The following is a 14453-nucleotide window of genomic DNA, read 5'->3' on the forward strand; positions in this document are numbered from 1 at the left end:
TAGAGAACTCCTAAATCTCAACAATAAAAAAAAACAATCCAAGTCAAACATAAGCAGAGGGCTTGAATAGACATTTCTTCAAACAAGATATACAAATGGCCAATAAGTATATGAAAAGAGGTTCGACATCACTAATCATTAGGAAAATGCAAATCAAAATCACAATAAGATAGCACAATGAGAAAAATGTCAAACAAATTCTATTACAGGGACAGTCCTCAAAATACCTGATCAGTACCCCTCAAAACTGTCAAGGCCATCAAAAACAAGGAAAGTCTGAGAAACTGTTACAGTCAAGAGGTGCCTAAGAAGACATGACAGCTAACTATTATGTAGTATTATCCTGGATAGAATCTTTGAACAGAAAAAAGACATAAGGTAAAAATGTAAGAAATCTGAATTATGGACTTTAGTTAATAATAACATATCAATATAAGTTCATTAATTATAATACATACATCATAAAAAGTTAGATGCTAATAATAGGAGAAACTGGCAGGGAGGGGTGTAATGAGGGAACTCTGTAATAGCTGTTCAATTTCTCTGTAAATCTAAAGCTGTTCTAAAAAATAAAGTCTATTAATAAAAACTGAAGGAGAATAGCTTGACCTGGGAGGCGGAGGTTGCAGTGAGCCGAGATCGTGCCACTGCACTCCAGCCTGGGTGACAGCAAAACTCTATCTCCAAACAACAACAACAAAAAAAAAAAACTGAAAAAAGGAATCCATACAAACGAAAAAAAAAATTAAAAAATGATTAGAAAGAGAAGTAAAGTGCTGAAACATGCTACAACATGAAGGTTGAAAGCATTATGCTATGTGAAAGAAACCAGTCACAAAAGACCACATATTCCATTTATACGCAAAAACATCCAGAAGCAGCAAATCTATAGCGGCAGTTAGTAGATGAGTGATTGCCAAGGACAGAAAAATCCATGCAGGGAAGGGTCAAGGGGCAATAGGCAATAACTGCTAAAGAGTACAGGGTTTCTTTTGGGGGTGATGAAATTGTTCTAAGATTAATTGTGGTGATGGTTGCATAACTCTGTAAATGTACTACATACTACAAAACACTTAACTATACACTTTAAATGGGTGACTGTTATGGTATGGGAATTATATCCCAGTAAAACTGTTATTAAATAATGGAACATAATTTCTCAGAGTTAAGATGGAAACACAAATTCAGATCACAAGGGCTCTAAGTGCCTAACACAATAAATAAAAACAAGTAAATGAATGAGAAGAGAAGGCTTTTCCTTACAGTACAATCCCAGGTAATAAATGTAGAAGGAATGATCGAAATAGAAAATCACTATTTGGCAAATATCACAGAATTAACTGTTTCAGTCAAGAATCATCATACTTTCATATTTTTTCCGTAATACTAAATTAGTAGATGAAAGAATGACAAGAAAAAGTCAATTTACATAGTCTCAAGTTATCTCTCCATAAGATACTTAATTATAAAGGGAAAATAGTAACTTTACATAGAGAAACTTGGCAAACACCTCCTTAACCACAGGATCAAAGTTAACATCACCAGTAATAAGATCAGGATATCATAAATACTTTTGATATGATGCACTCAGAAGGACCAAATATCACTTCTGAGTATTCCTGCCAAAAATGTATAACCTAATCACGAGAAAACATCATACAAATCCAAATTAATGTCTCGTGTATGCTAGCCTTAATTCTCCAACTACAATTTAGATTTCTTGTGATTAGCAATCTTATAAAATTAGTATACTTTCATTACGAATTTCTTGAATGTCTGAGGAAGTCCAAGTACAGAGTAGATAATCAATATGAGATATTGCAATAACATAGCGTTAGACTGGGTTACAGTCCCCACAATGCCACTTCTATGTCTGACCCTAAACAACTCAATTCTTTGGAATCAAGACTTTCCTCTCTATAAACATACTTGCACTCTTGTCTATTTCATTGTGTGGGTCTGAGGAACAAATGAGATGATGCATATAAAGACACTTTTTTGAAATCACAGAGCACTATGCCAGTGGAAACATTTTTTTTTTTTGAGACAGGGTCTTGCTCTGTCACCCAGGCTGGAGTATAGTGGCATGATCATGGCTTACTGCAGCCTTGGCCTCCAGGGCCCAAGCAATCCTCCCACCTCAGCCTTCTGAGTAGCTGAGACTACAGGTATATCTCACCACACCTAACTTTTATAGAGATAGGGTCTCTATGTTGCCCAAGCTGGTCTTAAACTCCTAGGCTCAAGTGATCTGCCTACCACCTCAGCCTCCCAAAGTGCTAAGATTACAGGCATGAGCCACCACACCCAGCCAGAAGCCATTATTATCAACTTTTCACATAAAATAATTTCAGAGCTATAGTTTAAAACCACCAGTTTCAACTCACCTTGAAAATCAGAATGACCCTGTGTTAAGATACTCAAGAACCCTCCTAAAAGATTTTTCACAGTTCCCTGAAGATTAAAAAAAAAACATACAAAATTAAATTACCTCACAGAAGCATGAAACAACTATAATGTCATAATAAATTATATGATAGGGTATCTACTATATATGTATATAAGTATTTAAAAATGACTAAAAATACTACTATGTGTAGGAATTTTCTTTTTATACTGCTTCTAAATTTTCTTATTTTTCAAAACAATGAGCAAATATTAAAATTAAATGTATTTTTAAAAATATTACCCATTCTCAGAAATAGATGAGGATTTACTACTGGCTAGCAAAGGACATTAATTTTTTTATGCTACTTTAGAAAACTATGGAATTAGAAGATTTTGGAATACTACTTTTAGGTAAAAACACACCTGAGGTACCAGAAAAGATAAGTAATCACCTCAAATAATTTTCAGAAAAGTTGGGTTATACATAAGAAGCTGTTATTGGGGCATGAGTCTAATAAATATTGATCACATATAACTAAATGAATTTTTTACCTGTTGCATGAGCAGAAAAACATTCTTTTCTTTCTGCCTAATAATTTTCAAAAAACTCTCAAATACATGGGCAAGCACGTCAAGTTTGGCTTTACTAGCAGAAAGCAAATTTAATTCCAGCAGACAAATCTCAGGATATATTATTTCCCCTTGAGTGAGGTTTTCGAGTAAGTCATTTGGACTGCTTGATGTACTGAAGCCTTCTGTTTCAGACTTTAAGTCCACCCCTAAAAAGAGAAAAACAAAGGATTATTTTTATTCCCTAAACACGAAATATTTCAAACTTTATTAATCCTTTAGAAGATCTAGTGGCAAATGTACTATTCAGAGGATGCTCATAAAACCTTTTCCAATCTTTTTCTACAACACAACTTTTGACTATGATATGGATATTTTGAAGATAAGTTGCCTTAAAAGCAATTTTCATCTTCAATAGAACAAATTTTACAAATAAACAGGAATTTTTCCAAACATATGATACAGATTTAACATATGCCACTGACACAGCAATATACAAAAAAACCTATTCAAACTTTCTGACCCCTCACCCCAAATAACTAAATCACAGAGCAATTCAATTTGCCTACCCAAATCTTTGTGAAAATAGTAGGCTTGGCCGTTGGTTGGGTGAATTATCAACTTTGCCTTTTTCATAAGTGAGAAACAGACCCTATCTCATTGAATATTGCATTTTGGAAAATTTGACTTTTATGATCTTTTAAAACTCCTGTGCTCTTAATAAAATGTTGATATAGTTAAGAAATTTATAAATTTCTACCTAGACCAGAATTCTTTAAATTGAGATCTACTTAGCAAACATAAAAAAGGAGGAAATCCAAAATTATAAAGTCAAATCTGTACTATAGCAAGCTGTACTATTAAAAAACATTAATAAACCAATAGTTTTTCAAAAAGCACCAGTCATGGGTCCATCAAGCCCTTTAAGTAAGATATCAGTGATTATTCCCATTTACTAGATAAGCAAGAGAAAAAGTGACTGTGAGGAAGATACACTACTGTGAACTCAGTAAAGACTAGCAGTACTGGGGACACTCACAAGGCCAGTATATAAAAAGATGGAGTCTTCCCAGAAGTCTCTTGGCTCTAATCAACCCATCTTTTCCATTCTACCCATTTTAAATCCAAAGACAAAGGGGGAAAGAATCATAGGCAATATAGTTCCATCCTAAAGACAAATTGAGCTGTGGTAAACTAAGAAGAAATCTATGCTTGGCTGTCACAGACAGGTGTGTGAATTCCTTGTATTATGTATTCTTTATAGCAAATTGCCTGAATGCTCTTCCTGCCAGTGTTTGTCTGCTTAGCTTGTTTTCATTTAGTCCTCAATGTAAACATTGCCTCTTCAGAAAGGACTTCCCTCACCACCCAGTCACGATTATGACATCACCCAGTTTATCTATTTCTATTTTATTATCTATTTCTAGTATTTATTGTCTTTCACGCTTGAATATATGAAATTGGGGACTTTGTCCTTCACCCCACATCCTGAGGCACTCAGATGTTTGTGATAACAAACTATATCACATTGTTGTATATATGAATGCCAGACTGTTGTGAATGCCACACAATGAAACAGAGTGCATTATCATTTTATCGATAAAATGATAGTTTATCATTTTATCGATAAAATGATAATGCATTGCACTTGTTAAACTGTTAAGGCAATACAAAATTCGAAAGTGGTATTATTATGAACCATTTTGCTATTTAATGATCTGGCTTGCAGATCTAATCACAAGCACTTCAATAATATTTTACCATCATCCTGGGTTTCACCATCTTCAGGATTGCTTTCACTATCTGCTTCGTAACCTTCTTCTTCAACTAAAAGTTTAAAACTACTACACTGAGAATCCTCAGCTTCTTCTGAAAAATCACCAGGCTGGGATGACAATTCTTCTGCAGACTGATGACTCTATAAACCAGTGTAATTCAAAGGTAAAAGTTGTAACATTTGCTTGTTTTTAGTAATACAAAACTTACTACTCAAAAGTCATGTTAAGGGCAGTTTCAATATTTTCTTGAAGAAAAAAACTTAGTATTCAATATGAATCATTATAAATTATGAAATTCACTCGGCAAAATTTCCCAGATCCTCTCAGACAACTTAATACCTCAAAAAAGGGTGTTTCTAACATAGTAAGTTATAAGTCATTTCAGTTAAAGTAAAAAATAAATCTATGTAAGAAATTTCATTCTATTTATACAATAGGAAATTACTAAAAACCACAATGTGGTGAAATTATACTTCATACAATTTAATACTAATAAATATATATTATTTGTGTACATTTGTTAATAAAAAAGATTTTTTCATAAGGATTTTTATAAATGCTTCATAAATTAGGTAACTAGAGGAGACATGACATTTTTTTCAAAGGGATTAATTAAAAGATCTCAGAATGCAACTGTCTACATAACAAGCATCTCAGAAGTTGAGATTTCCAGTATTCACTTCTGTGTAAGAAAGGAAGATTTTCCATTTCTTATAAAAATTCCACTAATACCTTCATTTTAGAAAACATTTCCACTTAAAGAAGCTCAGAATACTTCATCATTGTAACAACAATAAAAGGAAGAATAAAGTAGGTATTTTAACATTTTACAGTTAATCAATTAATTCAATAATATGATGAAGGTATTAATAGCTATTTCAGCATGTTTTTAAGTTATGGCAAATAGTAACATAAAATATTATTTAAAAAACATAAAATATATATATGACTAGATGAAGGAGTTAAAAAAGAAGTTATATAAAAAATAAAGGACAGACGGCAATTAAAGTTAAAAGAAACATAAAATGATAGAGAACAGCTAATTATGCACCACATAATTTTAGGAAAGAAAATTAAAATAGTTGTTTTAGGAAAAAATATTAAGCAACCAGAACACTGTGATTGCTATTTTCTATGTAAGTACTAGTCATTTTTATGTTGAATGATTTAAAATTAATGTGAGTAGAGGGTTCTGGAAATATTAGCTACACCAACAAAGAAATAGACAGATAGGATAGGTAAATCATCACTCATCCCTGAATTAGCATTTAATAAACTATCAGATATATGTAAAATGTACCAAATTAAGCAATATATTTCTGTCTTAACTGAAGTAATTCTCAGTAAATTTCCAGATTAGATAAGGAAAAGCATATCATATTGCTTTCTTGTTATGTATAAGATGGGGCAATGACAAAATACTGTCTATCCCATCATATATCCATCACATGAAAATAAGATCCACTGAACTCACCTGACCAAGTCCTAGTCCATATGCTCTAATTACGTTCATCAACATCCTAGTCTCATCCCACACTTCTGCCTCTGCTGGTCATACCCAAAGAACACAACCATATGTATAATTCATACCTTCTCAGTCATAGCATCATTATGTTCAAAATCTGCTGAATAATTCCCGAGGGCAACTCGAAGCAGGGCATCAAATAAAGGCTTTGCTAATTGTGTTTCAATCACCTTTGACTGGGAAAGATGGTCCCTCATTTCAAATAATATATTTTCCACAGACAAGTTCTAAGGTAAAACAAGAGACTAAAAATATTAATAACTATTTTAAAAACTAAATGGTGAAAAAATAAATATATTAATATTTACTAAGTATAAAGCTAATTCATTTATTTGCAGTTGATATGAAAGTAAAATGATTATATAAATAAATATCTAGCTCTTATACAAACATTCTACTGTTAAAATTAATAACGTTTTTATTGATAAAATACTTAGTTCATCTTATTTGGTTTTCATTGCAGCATGGTAAAGAATGGCAGAAAATGAAGCTAAGCAAGGAAGTCAAAGCAAGACTGAAGAGTTTTTTACGCTGTGTTAAAGTGTGTGAATTAAATGTGGAAATTCAGTGTGGAAGCATAAGGATTTTTTAGAGAGAAGGCAACATGGAGGCTAGAACTGAAGTAGGAAGAGCCTGTTAGCTGACTGAAGTTAGGGCTAAGTTAGTAAGGATAGAAGAGGTCTGTCATATTCCAGGTCCCTAGATTCCTTTTTAATTAAGAAATAATCTCAGGAGAAAACCTGTAAGGATGCAAGGGAAAGCAGAGAGGTTAGGGGAATAATCTGGACGAAGACGTCGTTTTAGGAGAAGTCTGGTTCCAGCCTCATTTCCTGGGAAGCTCTGGAGACTGAAGTGCACCACAGTGATTGTCCCCACTTCTCAGAGCCACATCTATCAGCCATTAGCTATGAGCATCCTTCCCAGGCATCTCCCTGTGAGGTATCTCCCATTAGTCAAGGGCGATAGAAGATGGGTGCTGATGCAGCAGATGGTGAATAGGTGATCAGTTTGGTAAAGGGGATCGGGGCAGGGCAGCCAACAGCATCACATAAAGATTTAGATCTTTCAGCTTTGAAACACAATATCCATTATTATTCATCTGATATTTATAAAGTGTGTGTGTGTGTGTGTGTGTGTGTGTGTGTGTGTGTGTGTGTAAACATTACATAAGAGCTGGACTAAGGACAAAGTATTACCTGATTAGGTAACTCCAATTCCATCTTCTGTTGACTAGTTTTGGCACTATGAAGACAAATGGCCAGAAGAGCTTCTAAAAGTCGTATACTCTGAAGTGAGGTCTCACTTTCTTGATTTGTAAATATTTTTGCTTCCTTGGGAGCAGCTTCAGTAGATGAAATTTGTTCCACATTTATGGAAGAAATATGCTGTAACTCTAATTTACCTAAACTGTCAGCACTCTTTTTTAGAGTACCTAGTTCTGATGGTATGGGGTCACTTTTTATAGTCAAAGATAATAAATCTTCCTTCATAGTTATCTCAGGTTCAGAAATTCTGTTTAAATCTTGGTTTTCATTTACATTTGTATCTTCCTCCTTTTTTCCTTGCTCCTCTTTGTGACTTCCGAACAGTTTCTGTATTATCATAAATATTAACTTATGGCATACTCGGAAACCACCAAGCCTATAAAACTGTTTCTGAAAGACTGAACTCAACATGTAGATCCAACGACACATAGACCAAATGTCTGCTGCTTGGTGCATATGTTCAGGAGAAGGCAAGACAAGGCTCTCAAGAGATAAACATGGCAGCATATGACTTAAAGGCTCGCTGGCTGTGCTGTCATAGCCAGAAGTATCTTCTGAATCATTGGCTGACTCCCTATCAGACTCTGCTTCTTTACTTATGCATAAAAACGCCACACAGAGGAATAGGTTTATTGTGTTGATATGAACATCCTGGTTAACAGTCTTCCGTCTCTTTGGATAAGCTTCTTTGAGGCCAGCATAAAATTTGCTGAGACTCTGAGGAGAATCTGAATAAGCTTGCTGGTGATGGAAAGAAGTACCTACATTTACAGAGGACAACTCCTTTTGTTCAATGTCTATCCCATCAATACTTGCAACTGAAGCACCTTTCTGTTGCTCCCCTAGGCTGATTATCAGAGTTTCAAATGCTTTTAGAGAATGACTTCGAATACCATTTAAGTAATTTAATTCAATTATTTGATTTACTCCATTACAACTCAAAAACAAATCTCTTATTACTCTGTGAAAGGAAAAAAAGCATGTTAAAAGTTTTACATAAAGAAACATCATTTATAAATAGGTACATATAGTATTTACTATATTGCTATTGCAGGTGGTATATACTAACCACTACCTAATTTTATTCATCAATTATTGGGCTAAAGTTTTTAGTTAGATACAATCAGGACCTCAAGTTACTTTCTAATTACTCTTATATCCTTCTCCAAATGGCAAATTCTATATAAATTCTGAACACCACAGCCACCACTATATTCTAGGTGGACACTCTGAGGGCAGGCAAGCATGTGTTTGTTCATTAGTTTTTGTGCCCAATGGTTCATTTAGAAATCTTTGTTTATTTTAAATTATAACTCATGAAGGGAAAGAACAACACTACAGAGCTCAAACTCTTCAGAAGGTTCAGTATCAAACGAATTTCCCTTCAGTGTCTCTTCTAATTGGGCTAGTTGGACAGAGTCAATGGTACAAATATCATAAAAGGTTTTCAGCTCTGTCTCAGGTGAGACTTGTGTCTAAATCATTGGAATCCTAGTAATAACTTTAATATAAGTCAGCTAGGTGATTCTCAGCCCTTTTATCACAAAGACTCAGATTGTCCACAAATACGCCAAAGAGTTACAAAACTTTCAAATCAGTCAGTTCTATTTAAATAATGCCGAAATGTCAGAAAAATTTTTAAATGACTGTAAGGCAATGATTTAACACCAATAATAGTTTTAATGTAGTTTTACTAAAATGGACCAAAAAATGCCACACACGAAGATATTAATGATAGGTTATATTTGTATAAGTTTCTAATATGGTATATGCATTAATTTGAAAGGCCAGTCTACCTATCAGAAGCAAGCTCTATAAAATAATTTTTAATTGTACCAGATTTGGCAATCACAAAGTCTGGAAAGCTCACTGACAGAATTAAAAGTAATTTTAATTTTCTTGTTTTTGCTTATCTATATTTTCTAATTTTTCTGCATATATTACAAAGGTTATAAATGTAAATATAATATTTTTAAATTAATAATCCCATTAATGCCACTGTCTAAATTATTTTATATATGTGCCTATTTTACATAGTTGTAAATAAGTGAACACTATTTTAATTGTGTATATTTTACCCGTAAGATATCATCATCATTTTCTCATATTTCAATATGATCTTTGTAAATATTTTCAATGGCTAATTATATTCTATCAAGGAAATATAAAGTAATTAAACTTGCCCTGCTCTTGGATATCTGTGTTGCATCTACGTTTTTCTCAGCAGTATATTTAAAAATTTTCTTTTTCGTTGAGAAATTAAAATCAATGGCTCTATCCTCTATAACCAGTTCAGTAAAAACATATACATACATAAACAAATGGTTAAAACAAATCTGATAAGGAAGGAGAACATTTTTTGTTGACAAACTGAAATTAAATCCTAGGAGAGAACAAAGAGTAAATATGATCACACTACTGCCAAGGCCCTGGAGATATCAGTGTTAGAAGTTTAAATGCATACCCTTTATCACTCACTTGAAAGCATCCAATGAAAAAGATCTTACACCCCCCTCCACCCACCCCCACACACACATACAAACCTGGATTTAAGCAGGATAGGCAGAGTTTTTACATAAATCTGAAGCACGTCCTGAGGCAAGCACTGGTTATGATGGCTACATACATGAGTTTGGGCTGAAGCAATGCTTAGGTGTTGACAATGATGTGCTAATTCGACTCCTCTTTGGAGCACAGGATTAAATATGTAATTATATAGTTTCCACTGAACAACTATATTGCCTTTCTGGATTAAACTGCAAATGTGATTTGCAATCTGTATACTACGTAACCTGTCTTCTTCAAAAACAAAGTTTTGATAAGCCTTTAAAGCATCCCATTTCCATAACAGATCTTCAGATCCACTGCTGGGCAGGATCCCTTGAAATCTGTAAGAAGGACTGGATAAACTTGAGGAGGGTTCAGCATCACATAAGTTTCCCTGAAGTGTCTCTTCTAATTGGGCTAGTTGGTCAGAGTCAACAGTACAAATATTACAAGCTGCTTTTTTAATTTTTTGCGATACCTCTGCTCCTCCTAACTGATCCAAAATTAGTTTGTTAAGGATATTCAATATATGCTGCTGAAAACTTTTCAGTGCTGGCAACTTAAAAGCATGGAGCAAAGGAATGATTACAGATTTGGGATCCATACAACAGCATATTCCAACGTTATGAACACCCGATAGGATCTGGACACAAGTGCTGCTCAAGGAAGCCTGCTGTAGTAAGCGCAAGCACTGATGAGCACACACTGCAATGCAACAGCACCGCTCAGGATAATAAACATCTCCATCTGCAGTCTCTTCAAATGGGTTTTTGGAAACCTGATTTTTAAAAGCTGAAACCAGAAGACCTGAGAGATCTCGGTGATGATGCATAAAATGAGAATATTCACATCGTCTGTGCCTTTTTCTTGTACACATTGAATGATGAAGTTGCTCTGATTTCACTTTTTTGACAGTGCTCATTATTTTCATCACACTATTTATTAGGGCTTTCAAATGCTCTGAGGCCTCGGGAGGAACTCCATCTCTTAAAATCAGCCATTCCATTTGAAGAACTGCTGTTTCAAATAAATTAAATCCATGATGCTGAATGAATTCTTGAACCAACTCCATGGCTTGACTGAAGTAGAAAGGATTTGAAGCTGCACTTTGAAGGCAACAGATCAGAATCTGAAGAACTCCTTCCAGAAGCTCAGGTAAAAGAAGGGCTCTATGACGATACTTTGAAAACACAAAATCTTCCTGAACCTCTTGCAGTGTTTTCTTTTGTCTTGGTGCAAAAGGGTCAGGCTGCTTTTCTAGGCATGTTCTAATTTTTAAAGCTGCCCTAAGTAATTCAGTTAAATTTTTCCTAAGATTTTCTGGTATCATCTCTGCAGTACTGACATCTACTGACATAAGATGCAACACTGTTCGAAACAGCATCCGTTGAATCAAAGCCACTGGTTCTTCAGTCCAACCTGCAGAAACCACTCGACTCTCCAAGTTGTCGCTCAGACTACAGCAGTCCCCAAAGCCTGCTAGGAATTCAGTTAGTGTGGGCACTACACTGGCTGCTAGAGGAGAATTATGATTCAAGGTAATGTCAAACTTACAAACTTTTTCTAATAAAGACAACAAAACATGACATAAATCAAATGGAGAATTGTTCATGTTACTGATAACAGACAAGGCAGCTGGCTCACTTAAAATGTCAGTGTTTGACTCCTGTCTTGGAATACTCTCTCTGGAATTTTCCGAAGCCATAGTATCTGGAGGAGTATGTTCTTCTTTGGTCACTAAGTGGTCAAGTTTAGCTTTAGGGTGGTCTTCTTTAGGAAACGATGTTACAAAATGCTGCAGCAGATGGGGCCTTCTATGCTTATTCATTGCTATGCCTTTTTCATCTGAATTGGCTTCTGAATCTGAGGTGGAGAGCTGTGTCTTTCTTGCATCTCTAATAGAATAGCGATGGGTAATTTTACGTTGTCGTCTGTTTTTTCGAAAAACATTTACTTTTGTAGAAACCTGACTAGACAGGGCACTTCCTTCTAAATGTAATTTTTCCTGAGTGGATCTTTGTGAACTTGAGTTCTTTTCTTTGGTCAGGATTGTATCAGCTGACAGCGGTAAATTAAAATCTAATGGAAAGAAGAAAGAAGACTTAGAATACCTCAATATGTTTTAAAACTCAATTTTAAGGTGACAGCCCTCTTATTTATCACCCACTTAAGGAGTTTATCCCCAATGTATTTTGCTGCAGGGTTGATTTCCTTCATTTATGTTGTATCTCTGGGTTACTTCCTCTGACACTTATCCTTACTCCAAACACTAGCTGACATTAGTTCAAAGGATACAAAGTGATTTTTAAAACAACAAAAGAGAGGCATACTTATCCTTACTCAAAACGCTAGCTGACGTTATTTCAAAGGATACAAACTAATTTTTTTTTTTTTTGAGATGAGGTTTTGCTCTTGTTGCCCAGGGTGGCGCGCAATGGCACAATCTCGGTTTACCACAACCTCCGCTCACCTCCACCTCCACCTCCTGGGTTCAAGTGATTTTCCTGCCTCAGCCTTCCTAGTAGCTGGGATTACAGGCATGCACCACCATGCCTAGCTAATTTTGTATTTTTAGTAGAGACAAGGTTTCTCCATGTTGTTGGTCAGGCTGGTCTTGAACTCCCAACCTCAGGTGATCTGCCTGCCTCCGCCTCCCAAAATGCTGGGATTACAGGTGTGAGCCAACGTGCCTGGCATACAAACAAAAGAGAGGCTGGGTGAGATGGCTCACACCTGTAATTCCAGCACTTTGGGAGGCCAAGGCTGGTGGATCACCTGGGGTCAGGAGTTTGAGATCAGCCTGGCCAACATGGTAAAACCCTGTTTCTAGTAAAAATACAAAAATTAGCCAGATGTGGTGGCTCACGCCTGCAATTTCAGCTACTTGGGAGGCTGAGGCAGAAGAATTGCTTGAACCTGGGAGCTGGAGGTCGCAGTAAGATGAGATCATGCCACTGCACTCCAGCCCAGGTGAGAAAGTGAGACTCAGTTTCAAAGCAACAACAACAAACAAGAGAGAATGGAGTTAAGAAAGTAAATCTGATTTAAAACTATACATTACATTCTAACTTCAACGTAAGAGATGCTTTAGATTATCTGGCATTTTAGTACTGCTATTCATACCATTTTACAAATATCCTCCCATAGTATCACTAATTAAGATATAAGGATGTATTATATTCCCAAAAATAGTATTCATAGATCTGATATAACTTAAGAACTTTAAGATTTTCTAAAATTATTTCAAAATCGTACACTATATGCCAAATGTTCTCCAAAACTGAGGTTAAAAGAGTTCTTTATTCAAATTCTTTCTCAAGTGTTTCAGCACTGAACTCGGCACCAGGTACAGACATCATCATTTCATCCCCACTTCCTAGATAGGGCCTCGCATATGGTCAACACTCAATAACTACTTCTTAGAGGAAATGAATGAATTCTCCCTTTTAACTAAAAAGATATTTAAATCAGTCTTTCTCTTTGCAGTATGTAGTAAGAGCTATATAAAAAATAGTTGCAATTTAGAGTGAATAAATTAAAATCTGTAAATAAAAAAATCTTTGCTTTCACTAACACAGGGAAAGCAAACCAGATGGGAAGAGGAAAAATTAAAAGGAGTCTGACAAATTCCACCCAAGCAAAAGATGCAGGCAATGAAGACAACTTCCCCCAAAAAGCATTAATCAGATTTGTTAAGTGACTAACAATTTGTGAATTCTGCAAACTCAGAAAAAAAAAAAAGCAGAGAGTTAGTGAATCAATAAATAAGCAGGAAAACAATATTACAAGACCTTAGATACCTCCTTAAAAAAAACTCCATGAAATTCACTAAAAATACAGGAATTACAATACAATAGTTTTGTTTTGTTTTTTAATCTGAGAGATCTTCAAACATCTCACAAGTCACATTTCACAAGAGTCAAGAGGAAAACTATTAATCTCTCCAATGAAACATTTAAAGTTTCATGTTCTTTATAGTCATAAAATTTCTTCAAAATCATAAATTAAAAATATCTATTGACCTTAGGTACAATAATTCTATCCAAGCTTGAAACAAAATACTATACTAAATTTATCCTTTAGTCTGAGCATGGTGGCTCATGCTTGTAATCCCAGCACTTTGGGAGGCTGAGGTGGGCGGATTACTTGAGGTCAGGAGTTTGAGACCAGCCTGGCCAATATGGTGAAACCCTGTCTGTACTAAAAATGCAAAAATTAGTCTGGCATGGTGGTGCACACCTGTAATCCCAGCTACTTGGGAGGCTGAGGCACAAAAATCACTTGAACTCAGGATGCTGGGGCTACAGTGAGCCGAGATCATTCCACTGCACTCCAACCTGGGTGACAGAGTGAAGACTGTCTTAAAAAAAAAAAAAAAAA

At 35.0% G+C, this 14453-nt stretch overlaps 1 protein-coding gene across 6 annotated transcripts in view; it reads right to left on the reverse strand.

Moving 5' to 3' along the window:
- Positions 1 to 14453, reverse strand: part of LYST (lysosomal trafficking regulator) — a 216110-nt gene that overhangs the window by 136314 nt on the left and 65343 nt on the right. For all 6 annotated transcript variants that reach the window (XM_021677344.2, XM_021677341.2, XM_021677345.2 and 3 more), the window contains exons 5-10: positions 10070 to 12152; positions 7458 to 8487; positions 6327 to 6488; positions 4720 to 4876; positions 2941 to 3167; positions 2388 to 2454 (exon numbers count right to left, since the gene is read on the reverse strand). In XM_021677344.2, coding sequence (XP_021533019.2) covers positions 2388 to 2454; positions 2941 to 3167; positions 4720 to 4876; positions 6327 to 6488; positions 7458 to 8487; positions 10070 to 12152 — 3726 coding nt within the window. The remainder of the gene's footprint in view (positions 1 to 2387; positions 2455 to 2940; positions 3168 to 4719; positions 4877 to 6326; positions 6489 to 7457; positions 8488 to 10069; positions 12153 to 14453) is intronic.

This window comes from Aotus nancymaae, unplaced genomic scaffold, assembly GCF_030222135.1.
Source record: "Aotus nancymaae isolate 86718 unplaced genomic scaffold, 86718_ANA_hifiasm-v0.15.2.pri h1tg000032l_0, whole genome shotgun sequence".
NCBI classification, from domain to species: Eukaryota; Metazoa; Chordata; class Mammalia; order Primates; family Aotidae; genus Aotus; species Aotus nancymaae.